This window comes from Halichoerus grypus, chromosome 1, assembly GCF_964656455.1.
Source record: "Halichoerus grypus chromosome 1, mHalGry1.hap1.1, whole genome shotgun sequence".
NCBI lineage: Eukaryota > Metazoa > Chordata > Mammalia > Carnivora > Phocidae > Halichoerus > Halichoerus grypus.
Genome location: NC_135712.1, coordinates 75,089,713 through 75,102,591, shown reverse-complemented (window position 1 = coordinate 75,102,591; position 12,879 = coordinate 75,089,713). Strand labels below are relative to the sequence as shown.

At 36.5% G+C, this 12,879-nt stretch overlaps 1 protein-coding gene across 4 annotated transcripts in view; it reads left to right on the top strand.

The window, feature by feature from the left end:
• CCDC50 (coiled-coil domain containing 50) overlaps positions 1-12,879 on the top strand; it is a 70,640-nt gene that overhangs the window by 3,018 nt on the left and 54,743 nt on the right. The window contains exon 1 of one of the 4 annotated variants that reach the window (XM_036097497.2): positions 4,665-4,722. The exons of the other annotated variants lie outside the window; for them this stretch is intronic. Within the exon in view, the coding sequence (XP_035953390.1) occupies positions 4,680-4,722 (43 nt within the window). The 5' untranslated portion in view covers positions 4,665-4,679. Of the gene's footprint in view, positions 1-4,664; positions 4,723-12,879 lie in introns of those variants that run through there. 4 annotated transcript variants of the gene reach the window in all.

Here is a 12,879-nt window from a genome sequence, read left to right as displayed (position 1 = left end):
AGGTTTTTGGTCAATTTTAGCTTCTTTGCTGAATTTTCTTTCTTTCTTCCTTTTTTTTTTTTTTAAAGATTTTATTTATTCATTTGAGACACACAGATACAGAGAGAGAGAGAGAGAGAGCATGAGAAGGGGGAGAGGGAGAGGGAGAAGCAGGCTCCCCCCTGAGTCAGAAGCCTGATGTGGAGCTCCATCCCAGGACCCTGGGATCATGACCTGAGCTGAAGGCAGACGTCTAACCACCTGAGCCACCCAGGTGTCCCCAAATTTTCTTTCTGACACAATAGTCCAGACCCCTCACTTTCCTCTTTTGCCCTTTCCACTTAGATTCCCATATCACTACTTAATTTGGAGTGGCTCATTTATCATCATACTCTTGCCCCTTCTCCTGTCTAACAGAGTTTTGACCCTTAAAGTGTTGGTCTAAGAGCTAATGTTAGCCTGTCCATCAAAGCCATTTCTAGACCCTTTTAAACTTTTACCAACTTCTTTGTAATTTTATAGGCATTAGAGTTTTCCCATTTATAACCATTTAGCACAATACACCAACCCTCCCATCAGTTCCCAGTGCCAGCCTTCTTTCTTCTTCTCTTGCAGCAGTAAGAAATGCAGTATGTATTATATGTCTGTACTAGTCTTCAGATGGAAAGTTCCACCATCTCCAGAGTTGGTTAACTCTGTGTATGTGTGCACATCTGAAGTCAATGCACCTAGTGATTTTTCTTGAAGTAAAAGCAGCTAGCTGTTCTGAAAGAAAATCTTTTTTCTTTTATGAAAGATAAAGTGTAATACATTTTCAGAAATATGTCTCGAAAGCACTGATTCATTTTAGGTCCAGGACACCCCAGTGACCTAATGAGGTAAATTAAATTAATGGTACAAATCCAGAATTTTAAGGGGAAAGATACAAAGTTAGGTCTGGTGTAGTAAGTTAAGCAAGTTTTCCCAGAGATTTTAAGCATATCACGTGCACACTAGGCATGTAATGTGAAGGCATTGTCTGTGAGATATATAGCATCTGGCTCCAGGGCAAACTCACTTTCTCTTTTCTTCAAAATTCTACAGCAAGTTTTTTTTGTTACTGTTTTTTAAGGAGACAGTGGCTGGATCTACTTGAGTTGGGAGATTTGTATCTTATTTATCTTTCTTTACCCTCGTCTGGCTTTAACATAGCCAGGAAATATTCAGCAAATATTTGCATATGTGAGTGAATGAATGAATGAGTGTATTATTAAATGCTCCCTGTTGGTTCAGGAATCATACCTCTGGCATAGTATATTATTATTATATATTAAAAATAATATTTTATATTCCTTTTCAGAGTCTCGGCTCCTAAAGGGCAGGGGATAATGCCTTTTAACCATGGGCTCACAGATCACAATGCCAGAATTAAATTTATAAAAAAAAATTTTTTTTAATTTTATTTTTTATACCAGAACTTTTAATCTTTTTTTCCTAATGTTTATTTTCTCATAGGTGCATCTTAAAAATAGATTTTATCCTGTATAAATATATAAAACATAAAAAGTAAAAAAAAAAAAAAGCTATGATCTTCCTTCTGTCCTTGGAGGTAATCATTATTAAGAATAAAATTTTAGTGAGAACACCTAACAAATGCTCTTTTGTGGTTTTGATTTTTATTTGAGTAATAGGTTTAATGCACTTATCTCACAATTTGGAAGTTGGAAAGAATCTTAGATACATATTTTAAAAAAATGTGTGCCCCCTGTTACGCAAGGGTAGTTACACAATAAAACATGCCCTGTGGTGCATGGACATGATCTTCACTGTAGTGGAGAGGCAGTTGTGTAGAGTTCAAGGAGTTGCTGTAAAGAACCCTCTAAATTCATACTGCACCCAAAATGCCTCTCACATAAAAGAAAAAGAAAAACTTTTCCAGTATGTTGTTGTATGCAAGGATGCAATACTTTCTTGCTTGAATGAATTTTAAAAAATGGATATAGCTGTCATTTGTAAATTAAGATTTTTTTTAATAAACTTTTTAAGTCATTGAACTTTTTTTTATTTTTAACTAACAGGTACCTAAAGGACAACTTCTTCCATGTGTCAAACTGTAAAGTTAATTGATTTTTAATCAAAGGATCTCAGAGTAGAAAGCATTAAAAACCACTTATCTAAGCCAACCTCCTCATTTTCCGGAGGAAAGTCTGAGGGCTAGGATGGGGAAGTGAGTTGTACGGAACTGCTGAGGTTAAGTAGCTAGGAATTAGCACATTGGGACTAAAATTAGAAACATTTAAAGCTGCAAATATTCTCTCCCTTCCTACGTTCTCCCTCCTCTCCCATTTTCTCCCTTCTCTCCCACCTTTTCCCTTCCTTTTTCTTCCTTTTCCCCCTTCCGCTCGTCATTTCTGTCTTTTAAATTATTTTGTCTATACTTAAGATTAATTTCTAATGTGTTTCATTAATACTGTCTTATGCTTAGAACAGTAGAATGAAAATAATGACAATTTCAGAGATGTTTTGAAGTTATTTTAGGGATAATGTTTGATATGAATGTTAATGAGTTAATATCGGCTTTATTTTATTTTTTAATTAAAACCTTTTTTTAGGTTTTATTTTTGATTCATCAAATGAATTACTGAGTAAACTATGGGAGGTCACACTCCTGCCTCAATGCTCTATCTAAAAAAAAAAAACATGCATGTCTTCTCTGCTGTATTCAGCCTGATGGGGCTCAAGTTTAAAGGCTTGGGCACTTGGAACATAGAAATAAACTCAAAGAAAGCCATAGGCCGTGGTTTTTCCACAGTCCTTGTCAGGGGTATAGGAGTTTTTATTGAGATAAATGAATTTGTCTTAGTGATAAAAAGCTATGTAATATTCTGCTCATAAAGAAAGCATTTATAGATACCACAAAACTTTAGTAAACTCTGCTTGAAATCTAACTACAGGAGCATATTTTTAAAATGAACCGCTCTGAGTCATGGGGGAAAAACAAACCTATCGTAGCTATATTTGCAGTTTTAGAAGTAGCTAGTGGAAGGTCTATTGAATTAATATTTTTAACTGATGACCCACTTAAAGGTGTCCTGTGCTTCAAAATGTAAAATTAGGATACCCTAGATCTTGAATAAGACCTACAAAGGATAATTGGTTTATATATGCAGAAGGACCTTGGGGATTATTAGGCCATTTATTCCCAGATGTTTGAATTTAGAAATCAGTGCAAAAGAATTCCCAGATATTACTGTTAGAAGTTATGACAAACACACACACACACACAACCATTTATTTTGATATCATTTCCTTTACAAAAAAAACCCCCATATACATTAAAGTACATATGCATATGCATATGATAGTTGGTAACCATACACTGACATAAAAACAGTGAAAAGTTTCTCATAAAACAGAACCAGGTGTAATCAGTTTTGTTTATATAGCAGTATTTTTTTTATTTTTAGTCAAGTTCATTGAGGCATAATTTATATACAGTAAAAATTCACCCTTAATTTACAGTTCTGAGTTTTGACAAATGTATAGTCTTGTAATTATTCCAACAATTAAGATCAGTACAGTTACATAACCCCCAAACTTCTCTACCCTTTCTTCCTGTCTCCCACTAGCCATTGATTTGTTTTCTGCCACTATAGTTTTTTCCTTTGCAAAAATGTCGTATCATTTGGATCATAGTAAGTACTTTTTTGAGTTTAGCTTCTTTCAGTTAGCATAATGTATCTGATACTATGTTGTATGTATTAGTAATTCTGGTTCTTTTTATTGTTGAGTTCCAGGGTTTGGCTGTACCACAGTTTGCTTATCTGTTCACTTGTTGAAAAACATTTGGGTTGTTTTCACTTAGGGTGGTTATAAAGTCCCTATAAACATTTGCATTTAGAGTTTTTTTTTTGGTGAAAGAAAATTTTCATTTCTTTTGGGTAAGCACCTATGGTGGGATTGCTGGGTCATATGGTGAGTGTATGTTTAGCTTTATAAGATACTGTCAAACTGTTTTTTGAAGTGGTTGTACCATTTTGCATTCCCACCAGCAGTGTGTGTGTTGCCCTCCTTGCCCAGAGTTTGCATTGTCAGGGTGTTTTTTGTTGTTGTTGTTGTTGTTGTTTTTAACTTTTAGTTATTTTATTAGGTGTGTAATAACACACGTGGCTTTAGTCTGCGTTTTTCTAATGACTAATGATGTTAAGCCTCTTATGTTATTTACCATTCTTATATATTTGTTGAAGTGTGTTCTAAGCTTTTGGCCCCTTTTTTAAAAAAAAATTAGATTGTTTTCTGTTTATTGCGTTTTGAGAGTTCCTTATATATATTGTGGAGTCAGGTCTTATATCAGATATATATTTTGCAGATGTCAATGGTTTTTAAACCTTGGTGCAACATTAGACTGTTCATGTTGGGAGCTTTACTATAAACACATTCCTGGCCCTACTATATACCAGCTAAATCTCTTGGATATAGTCCCAGGAGTTTGTAGTTTTTATACCCCGATTATATACTTGGACTTACACAATGGACATTTGCAATATACTGACTGAAAATACTGTGGTCACCCTAGTGCAGGAATCCTCCCTACTCTAATTTCTCAAGCTTCTGCAGTGGCAACTCATTTCTCTGGTAGTGTTCAAGAATGAGCAGCATTTTTTTCCCTCTCTAGTAATTGAAATTTGTTCCTCTAAGTTGGGGTCTGCACACTATGGACCATGGACCAATGCAGCCTACCCACCACTTGTTTTCTCATAGCAGGTGAGCTGAGAATGGGTTTTATGTATTTTAATGATTGAAAAAAAAAAAGAGGAAGAAAGATTGGTGACATATGAACATGCTATGAAATTCATATATCAGTTTCTATAAGTAAAGTCTTATTGGAACAAAACCGTGCTCATTGTTTGCCTATTGCCTGTGGCTGCTTTCACGCTACGAAGGTAGAGATGAGTAATTGTGGCAGGGACCATATGACCAGCAAAGCTTAAAATTTTTATTATCTGGTACTTTATAGGAACAAATAGTGGGTTTTTTTGGACCATTTTTGATGAAACTTCAAAAAAACTTCCTTATTTAACTTTTTTTGATACTTCACTTATCACCATGAGCATCAATTATAACTTTAATATGTCAGTGTTGTTGGGGACTATTGCTGATTGAACTCTTATGATAGTGTATTTTATATTTGTAGTGACTTTTAAAAATACAGACATACCTGATTTTTTCTTTTGAGGAAGAAAAACTTTACACTCCATATATATTTCTAGGTACTTCAAAATTGATTCTCTAGATAGGAGCCATGTGTAAAATAAGAGTATGTCATATGCCAGCTCTGAGTAAGGGTCTGTGGGCTTTCATGAGTGAAGTGCATGAATAAACAGATTGAACTTTTTAAAAAAGTTTGCTTATGATTTTTAGCTTATTGCTTATCACTGGCTCTCTTCAAAATGTATTACTGACGTTTGCATGAAGGAGTGTTACTTCGTCTTCTTAGAAACTTCTGTCAGAAGTACCTAGGTTGATTTACCACTCCGCTTCGAAGGCTTAGTGTGTAATGATTGTTTCCAGTCTCAACACAGCTCCTCAATGACCAAATACCAGGGGAGTCTCCACTGGACTTTTTTGGCTTTTATTTTTCTAATGAGTCATAAAGGCTGAGTCACTTTCCATTAACTTTACTTCAGGACTTTTAACTGCATATAGAAAAAGTGTGAGTGGTTTATAAGGGTATCTTTCCCTCTTCACTGCCTCCCAATCAACAACATTTGTTTTTGTCTTTGTTTTTTTTTTTTTAATGACTATATAGAGGAGTCCATGATTTACTTTATTGTATTAATTACAGTAATATTTTAGTAGCACTTTTCTATCAAATGCTTTAAAATGTTAGTTTTTTTCTTTCATATTATGAAGGTCTGTAAAATATAGAATGTTAGGGTTGACAAATACTGTCAAAAGTCTTTATTGCCTAGATGGGAAACCTGAAGTAGAGAAAGAAGAGACTTGATTAAAGATCATTGTCGCCCCATCTGCACTTCTTTTTTTTTTTTTTTTTTTTTAGATTTTATTTATTTATTTGACAGAGAGAGAGACAGCGAGAGAGGGAACACAAGCAAGGGGAGTGGGAGAGGGAGAAGCAGGCTTCCCGCTGAGCAGGGAGCCCGACGTGGGGCTCGATCCCAGGACCCTGGGATCATGACCCGAGCCGAAGGCAGACGCTCAACGACTGAGCCACCCAGGCGCCCCCCATCTGCACTTCTTGAGCTTGGTCTAACATCTGGGCCAATAGCTATTTGGAAAGAACTGCCCATTCTCAGTGTCTGCATTTACAATCACTTCCTGGCTTTGCCTACAAAAGGTCCCTTATCCTATCAGTGATGGCTAGATTTTAACTTGACATGTCTGCTTCTCGTGTTTTCCCAGGTTTCCATGGTCAGACCTTATTATTTCAAATTGGGCTTCAGTGGACCCACAAAGCATTTCTTCTTTTCTTTTTATAGTTACCCCATTAGAGGTTCACAGACCAGTCTCCATAAGGTCATTTTGGCTGTGTGTGTATGTTGGAGAGGAGAAACTGGAGATTTAGAAAATGGTTGGGGAGCCATGGGTACACCCCAGTTTACTGTGCTTTTAACATCCCTGAAGTCCAGGAACTTGGTGTCAGTGACTTTCAAGCTCCCCACACTAGGATAACTACTAGGCTTAAAGACAGGGTCGCCAAAGAATTTATAGGCCAAACCTAGACACTGTGAGTAAAAGCGATGATTCTAATAATTTCACCAGAGTAGATGGATACTGGTAATCACACAACTAAAGGAGACATTGCTGAAATACCACGGGCAGTTGGATGTGATGACTGAATGAGGTCCTCTTCTGGATATGTGAAGTTTTCATTGGCACTTAAAACCCAAAGGGTACCTGTCTATCATAGATTGTCTTGAGGTTCTAAATTTGTTTTCTGTTTCATAATTGATTACTATGTAAAACATGAAAACTTATTCTTTAGATTATAGAATAGAAATCATTAGGGTGTCATTCAGCTATTCATATTTGGGTTTATCAAAATTTTATTTTTTTTAGTTTTCTTTCTGTTCCCCATTTGTGGGTTCTCTCCATATATTCCCCCCAAAATGTAGAGAACAGATGTTGAAAAGATTTGTGCCAATTAAAGGGAGGTAAGAAATGCAGACATTTCTGATTCCTTTACTTGGCAATATGTAATATGCCTATCATTTTTTTTTATTTTTAAATATAGAAGAAGGCTACCTTTTTACTCTGCCAAGCATCTTTTTAGTAATTGAGCTCTTCTAGAATTATTTTGCAGTATTTGCTCTAGTTTACTGATACATTAAATAATTCATCCCAATTGAAATCAGACTTATGGTATAAAATTTAACTTCAGCAGACTGACTTCTTTCTAAAGGGAAATACCTTGAACCTAGACTTGTAAGACCTGGTTTCATATCTCCTATTTACCACCTATTAGGTGTAAGAACTCAGAGATAACACGCAGTATGTCTAAGCTTTAGTTTCCTTAGCTGTTTATTGGAGATAATATTTACTGTGCCTAATACATGGGCTTGTGATGACAGTTAACTGCAGAAATGGATATGAAAACTTTCTGTAAAAATGTAGTGGTATACAGTCAAGCTCTTGATGACATTACTGTTCAAATTGCCCTGTAATACTTTGACTTTTTCACTTCTTCCAGACTGTTGTTCCTGTGAGCCCTGTTGCTCTACCTGGAGTTTCTTTCTCCACTATCCAAATTCGGCCTGTTTGTACACCCTCCCACCCCCACCAGGTCTCGCTCAAGTGCTCATTTTCTGTTAAGTCTGCCCTGCCCTGTTTCTTCTTTTCTGTGATTTCTTCAACCCAATTTGAACTACTTATTTCCTAAAGCAACATGATCATTCTCTGTATTAATTTACTCTTTCTCTCTCAACATGAGACTGGCGGCTGACTGATTTCAGTATTTTTGGGGGATCCTTACATATAGGAGATATCCAGAAAACTCGTCAGACTGACAGCTTGTGCTCGGTGGGCAGACTGACCTGAGCTAACTGAACTGATGACACTAGAGTAAGAGCTATGATCATTTGCATGAATTCATAGGGGTAGGAATAGAAGACTAGGAACAAGTCGCTTTTACTTTTTGTTGTATTTTTTTTTTCCATTTCTCAAATTTCTGTAAGATGTTGATTGGTATTGAGGTTAAATCAAGGCCTGAAAACACACAGTAATTTCCTTTGCAGACAGTGAGCTTACTTGTTTATGGATTGACTTTAGTTATGTAAAACAGTGCTAATGTGTGCATATTTTCCAGGAATGTTATATGGTATCATTTTGTCACTGTTACTAGAGAATCCAGTTAAGTTTCTTAGATGGTGTTGGGTTCCATTCATAATTTTTATGTTTACTATTTTCTCTCAGATTTATTTTGACATAAAGGGAGCAAGGTTCTTATGAAGCTTAACTAAACGGATCAAGCATAACACGTATTTTTAAAGTTCTTGATTATAAGGGGAGATAATTGTGAAGAATCTGAAAGTTTTGGGTTGGAGACCAAAGAGGTGGATGTACATATTGCAAACTTTGAGTGATTTATGATCAAAAGAAGGTGGGAAAGCATGAGCAAGAGCTCAAGAGTTTTTGCTTTGGGCATGAATATGTCCAATTGTACTTAATTTGGAATGGTTTTCTAACTTAGGGCACACTGTTTAGTCCCTTTCAAAGAGCTTCATATGATATATTAGGAGTTAACACTGCTTTCAAAACAGGCAGTGCTATAAAAAATAAATTTATATTTGTAGGCAGCTATTATTTTAATTTTTTTAAAAAACCACCAAAATAATTTTGACTCCTTTAAAAAACAGTGAAGCAAGTAAATCCTGTAGAGCAGAAAGGATTTGGACAACTTGTCTTCCTGTTCACAGATGCAGCTGCCCCTGATTTTCTTTCACTTCCTCTGCAGGGGAATTACATGATAACCAAGTATACTGTAGAATGTACTGAAGCCAGTTTCAGTAGCATTGCAGAGAGAAATCCAAGGCATTTTAACACATTCCACTTGAACTTAAAACATTTGGTGATCTCTGAGAAGCATTCTGAATATGGAGGGTGCTCACTTTCACAGGCTGTACTGTGATCATCTGGCCCCACATAAGCCTTTTAGTTAATGACACAGTTCACATTTATATTCATTGAACACTAAATGACTGATAACATGGTCTCATTTTACGAAGAAAGCAGTATTTGGTGCAGGAGAAACACAACAGTTATTCTATAGGGTAGTCTTTTATATAGGCTGTGATGATCACATTTTTGATGATATGCTTGTGTCCAAGAGACAAGTGTATATCACTTACTCTGAATCAAGTACATTTCATGCAACCCTATGTCTAAGTTGGATGAATTCTTTTTTTTTTTTTTTAAGATTTTATTTGAGAGAGAGAGAGAGAGAGAGAGGACGAGTTGGTAGGGGAAAGGGCAGAGGGAGAAGCAAGTTCCCCACCGAGCAGGGAGCCCGACCTGGGGCTTGATCCCAGGACCCTAGGATCATGACCTGAGCTGAAGGCAGATGCTTAATGGACTGAGCAACGCAGGTGCCCCAAAGTTGGATGAATTCTTAATTTGGACTGTTTCCTTACAGCTCAGGCCATTGAGGTTCTGATTTGGAAAGTGACTTGTCAGAGGTCACTTGGTGAGCTGCTGACAGAAGCAGAACTAAAATTCTGTCAGATGTCTGGAATTAAGAACAAGGCTCTTTTGTACTTGTGTGTTCCTTATATGCTGTAGTAAAGCCATATTTCCATACACTGGGCAAGAAATATCTATATTTCTTATAGTAAAGATACCAAGATGTCATGTGGATTTGGCAGAAAGCCTTCACTAGAGCAACTCAAAGAACAGAAATTAGGAAAATCCATCTAGTTTTAGGCATGCACTGTTTTTAATTTACATGTTAGTGTGTTTACATTTTGACCAGTTATACCTCTACTCATACCCTCCTGTCATTCTTGATGTTGATTAAACTATTAATTATATGACTTTCGTATATAATTCTACTTTGCTTTCTAACTCGATATTCAATTAAAAAAAAGTTTGAAGTGATGGAGCTTATTAAACATTTTATACATACTGATTTTCCTTTGATTCAGGCCCACAATATGTGTAGGAAACATTCTCCTTCAGTTGGACATAGGTTAGAAAGAGCTATAGAAATGTAGTAAGCTGTTGATTACAGTTTAATTCTTTGCCAGAAAACATTTCTACACATCATAAGACAAAGCAATGATTGCATATTCTATTATAGATTCTATGCTAGACAAGTGACTAGATCTGTGTTAATCAGTGACTTAGTTAAGGGACCTGACTGGAAGAAATACTTAATGGGACATAACTATGGAACCTAAGAATTCCTTAATTCTGATGCTGCCAATAATAATAGGTTCCATTTATTGAGTTTCCTTTTATTGAGTGACAGATGTATTCCTTGGCCCCTCACTTAACCTAATTTAGTTCTCAAGACATTTATTCTCATTTTACAAAGGAGGAACCTGAGGCTTGAAGAGATTAAATAACTTGCCCAGGGTCTTTTATAGCCATTAAGTAAGCAATATTTGAATCCTGATCTGTGTAGCTCCAAAGTTTGTTTTGTTTTGTTTCCCTCTGAAATAACTCTTCAACAGTAGGAAAAATCCAAAACAGAATAATGTTGCCACTTTATATACTCTTTATTTTTGTATTATTGAAGAAATCTCAGCTTTCTTCTTATTGGAATTTACTTCTATGCTTCAGGTTTTGCTTCTTTCTTCCCATAGTAGTAGCTGTGTTTCCAGCTCTCTTTAGGAATAAGGAACCATCAAAAGTGCACATCTAACTTTTAAGTACCACTAAAGTGAACACAAATTTTTCTCAATAAAATAATAATAATAATAATGATGATGATGATGATAATGATAGGGCCTCCTAGGTGGCGCAGTTGGTTAAGTGTTGGACTCTTGATTTTGGCTCAGGTTGTGATCTCAGGGTCTTGACATCAAGCCCTGCATCAGGCTCTGTGCTCAGTGTGGAGTCGGCTTGAGATTCTCTCTCCCTCTCCCTCTGCCACTCCTGCTTATGCGCACATGTTCTCTCTAAAAAATAAGTAAATCTTTACAAAATAAAATAAAATATCCCCTCTGATGAACTACAGAGAGCCAAAGTGGTTGACAGAATCACTTTTTTTTTTTTTAAGATTTTATTTATTTATTTGACACAGAGAGAGAGACACAGAGAGAGCACACAAGCAGGGGGAGCAGCAGGCAGAGGGAGAAGCAGGCTCCCCACTGAGCAGGGAGCCCGATGCAGGGCTCGATTCCAGGACCCCGGGATCATGACCTGAGCCAAAGGCAGATGCTTAATCAACTAAGCCACCCAGGCACCCCGACAGAATCACTTTTTAAACTCTTGGCACAACTCCCTGTTATCAGGGTAGGGATTTTCTAGGTGTGCTTTGAAATACAGGCCAACTTCTTTCAATTTACTGTTGGGTTGCTTCCTTCTGTTTAGACGCTATTTCTAGGAAATCTGATTTAAATGTAAGCCTACTTGTATTATAATTAGGAAGATAAATCTCTTGATCTTCTGGGGAGGCATTCCCCTAAATTCTAAGAATGTACCCATGATCTCAAGATATCTTGTAGAAAAACACATTTCTGGTCAGTAAACATGACCAATTATTGAGCATATGGCAACATATCAGAGTAAAATTCCAAAAATCTCAAGATTTACCCATTTGTTTTTTGTTCATACTTTTAGATTTATATGATCTAAGATTACTAGAATTGTGTGTAGAGTTCTGACAAATGGTTACCAGAGTGGAACTGTGAGTAGTACAATTTGCTTTATGGGAGCAAGATTCTAAGAGAATCTTTTTACCATGCCTACTTACCCCATGACTGATATTTGAAACAGAATTTTGGGGCGGGGCGGATTTTGAGTATTACTCTTGATTTTTAAAAAAAAATTATTTTTTTAGAGAGAGTGTGAGAGGGGAGAGGGGCAGTGGGAGAAGGAGAGAATTTGAAGCTGACTCCATGCTGAGCAGAGCCCCACTCGGGGCTTGATCTCATGATCTGAGATCGTGACCTGAGCCGAAATCAAGAGTCAGACGGTTAACCAACTGAGCTACCCAGGCGCCCCTTACTCTTGATTTTTTGAAATTGAAATGTGTTTACTAATCCTAATAGGAAAGAAAGTGCTAGCTAAAGTATCTCTTTGCAGAAGAGAAGTTGAAAGTGGAAATATCTGACTCAGGGTAAATAGAATTTGCAGTAGCTAGTACTTAAGGAAACTCTCTTGTCATATGAAGCCAATAAACCAAAATGGTTTTCTTTTCTTGGTGTAAACTTGTACTTAAGTTGGGTTGGATGTGATCTTTTGGGTTTTAATGGGCATGACTGGGTTTATCCTACAGGGGTTTAAGGAGATGGGTGGCTTTTCTTTCTAGGCTAAGGCAAACAGAAACCAAAACCATTTGAGGGCTGCCAAACCATTTGAGGGCTTGTTTAAATGCCAGGAAAAGCGCCATTCAAATAGTGGAACAACAGAAGGTTGGAGTTTCTTTAGGGATACATGCAATAAAAATAAAAGCAATAAATTCTTACAATCTGGATATTCTTAGTGGAAAATTGCTTTGAAAAAAATATCTGCTACTGCTTATCTAAAGGTATTTAAGTATTTTGGGTATCTTGAGGACTGCTTGTGGTTATTAAGGGTCTGTTGTTTTCTACATAGAAAGTCTGACTATCTCCATCAGAATAATTTGTGAATACTTTTTTTTTTTTTAAAGATTTTATTTATTTATTTGACAGAGAGAGAGACAGCGAGAGAGGGAACACAAGCAGGGGGAGTGGGACAGGGAGAAGCAGGCTTCCT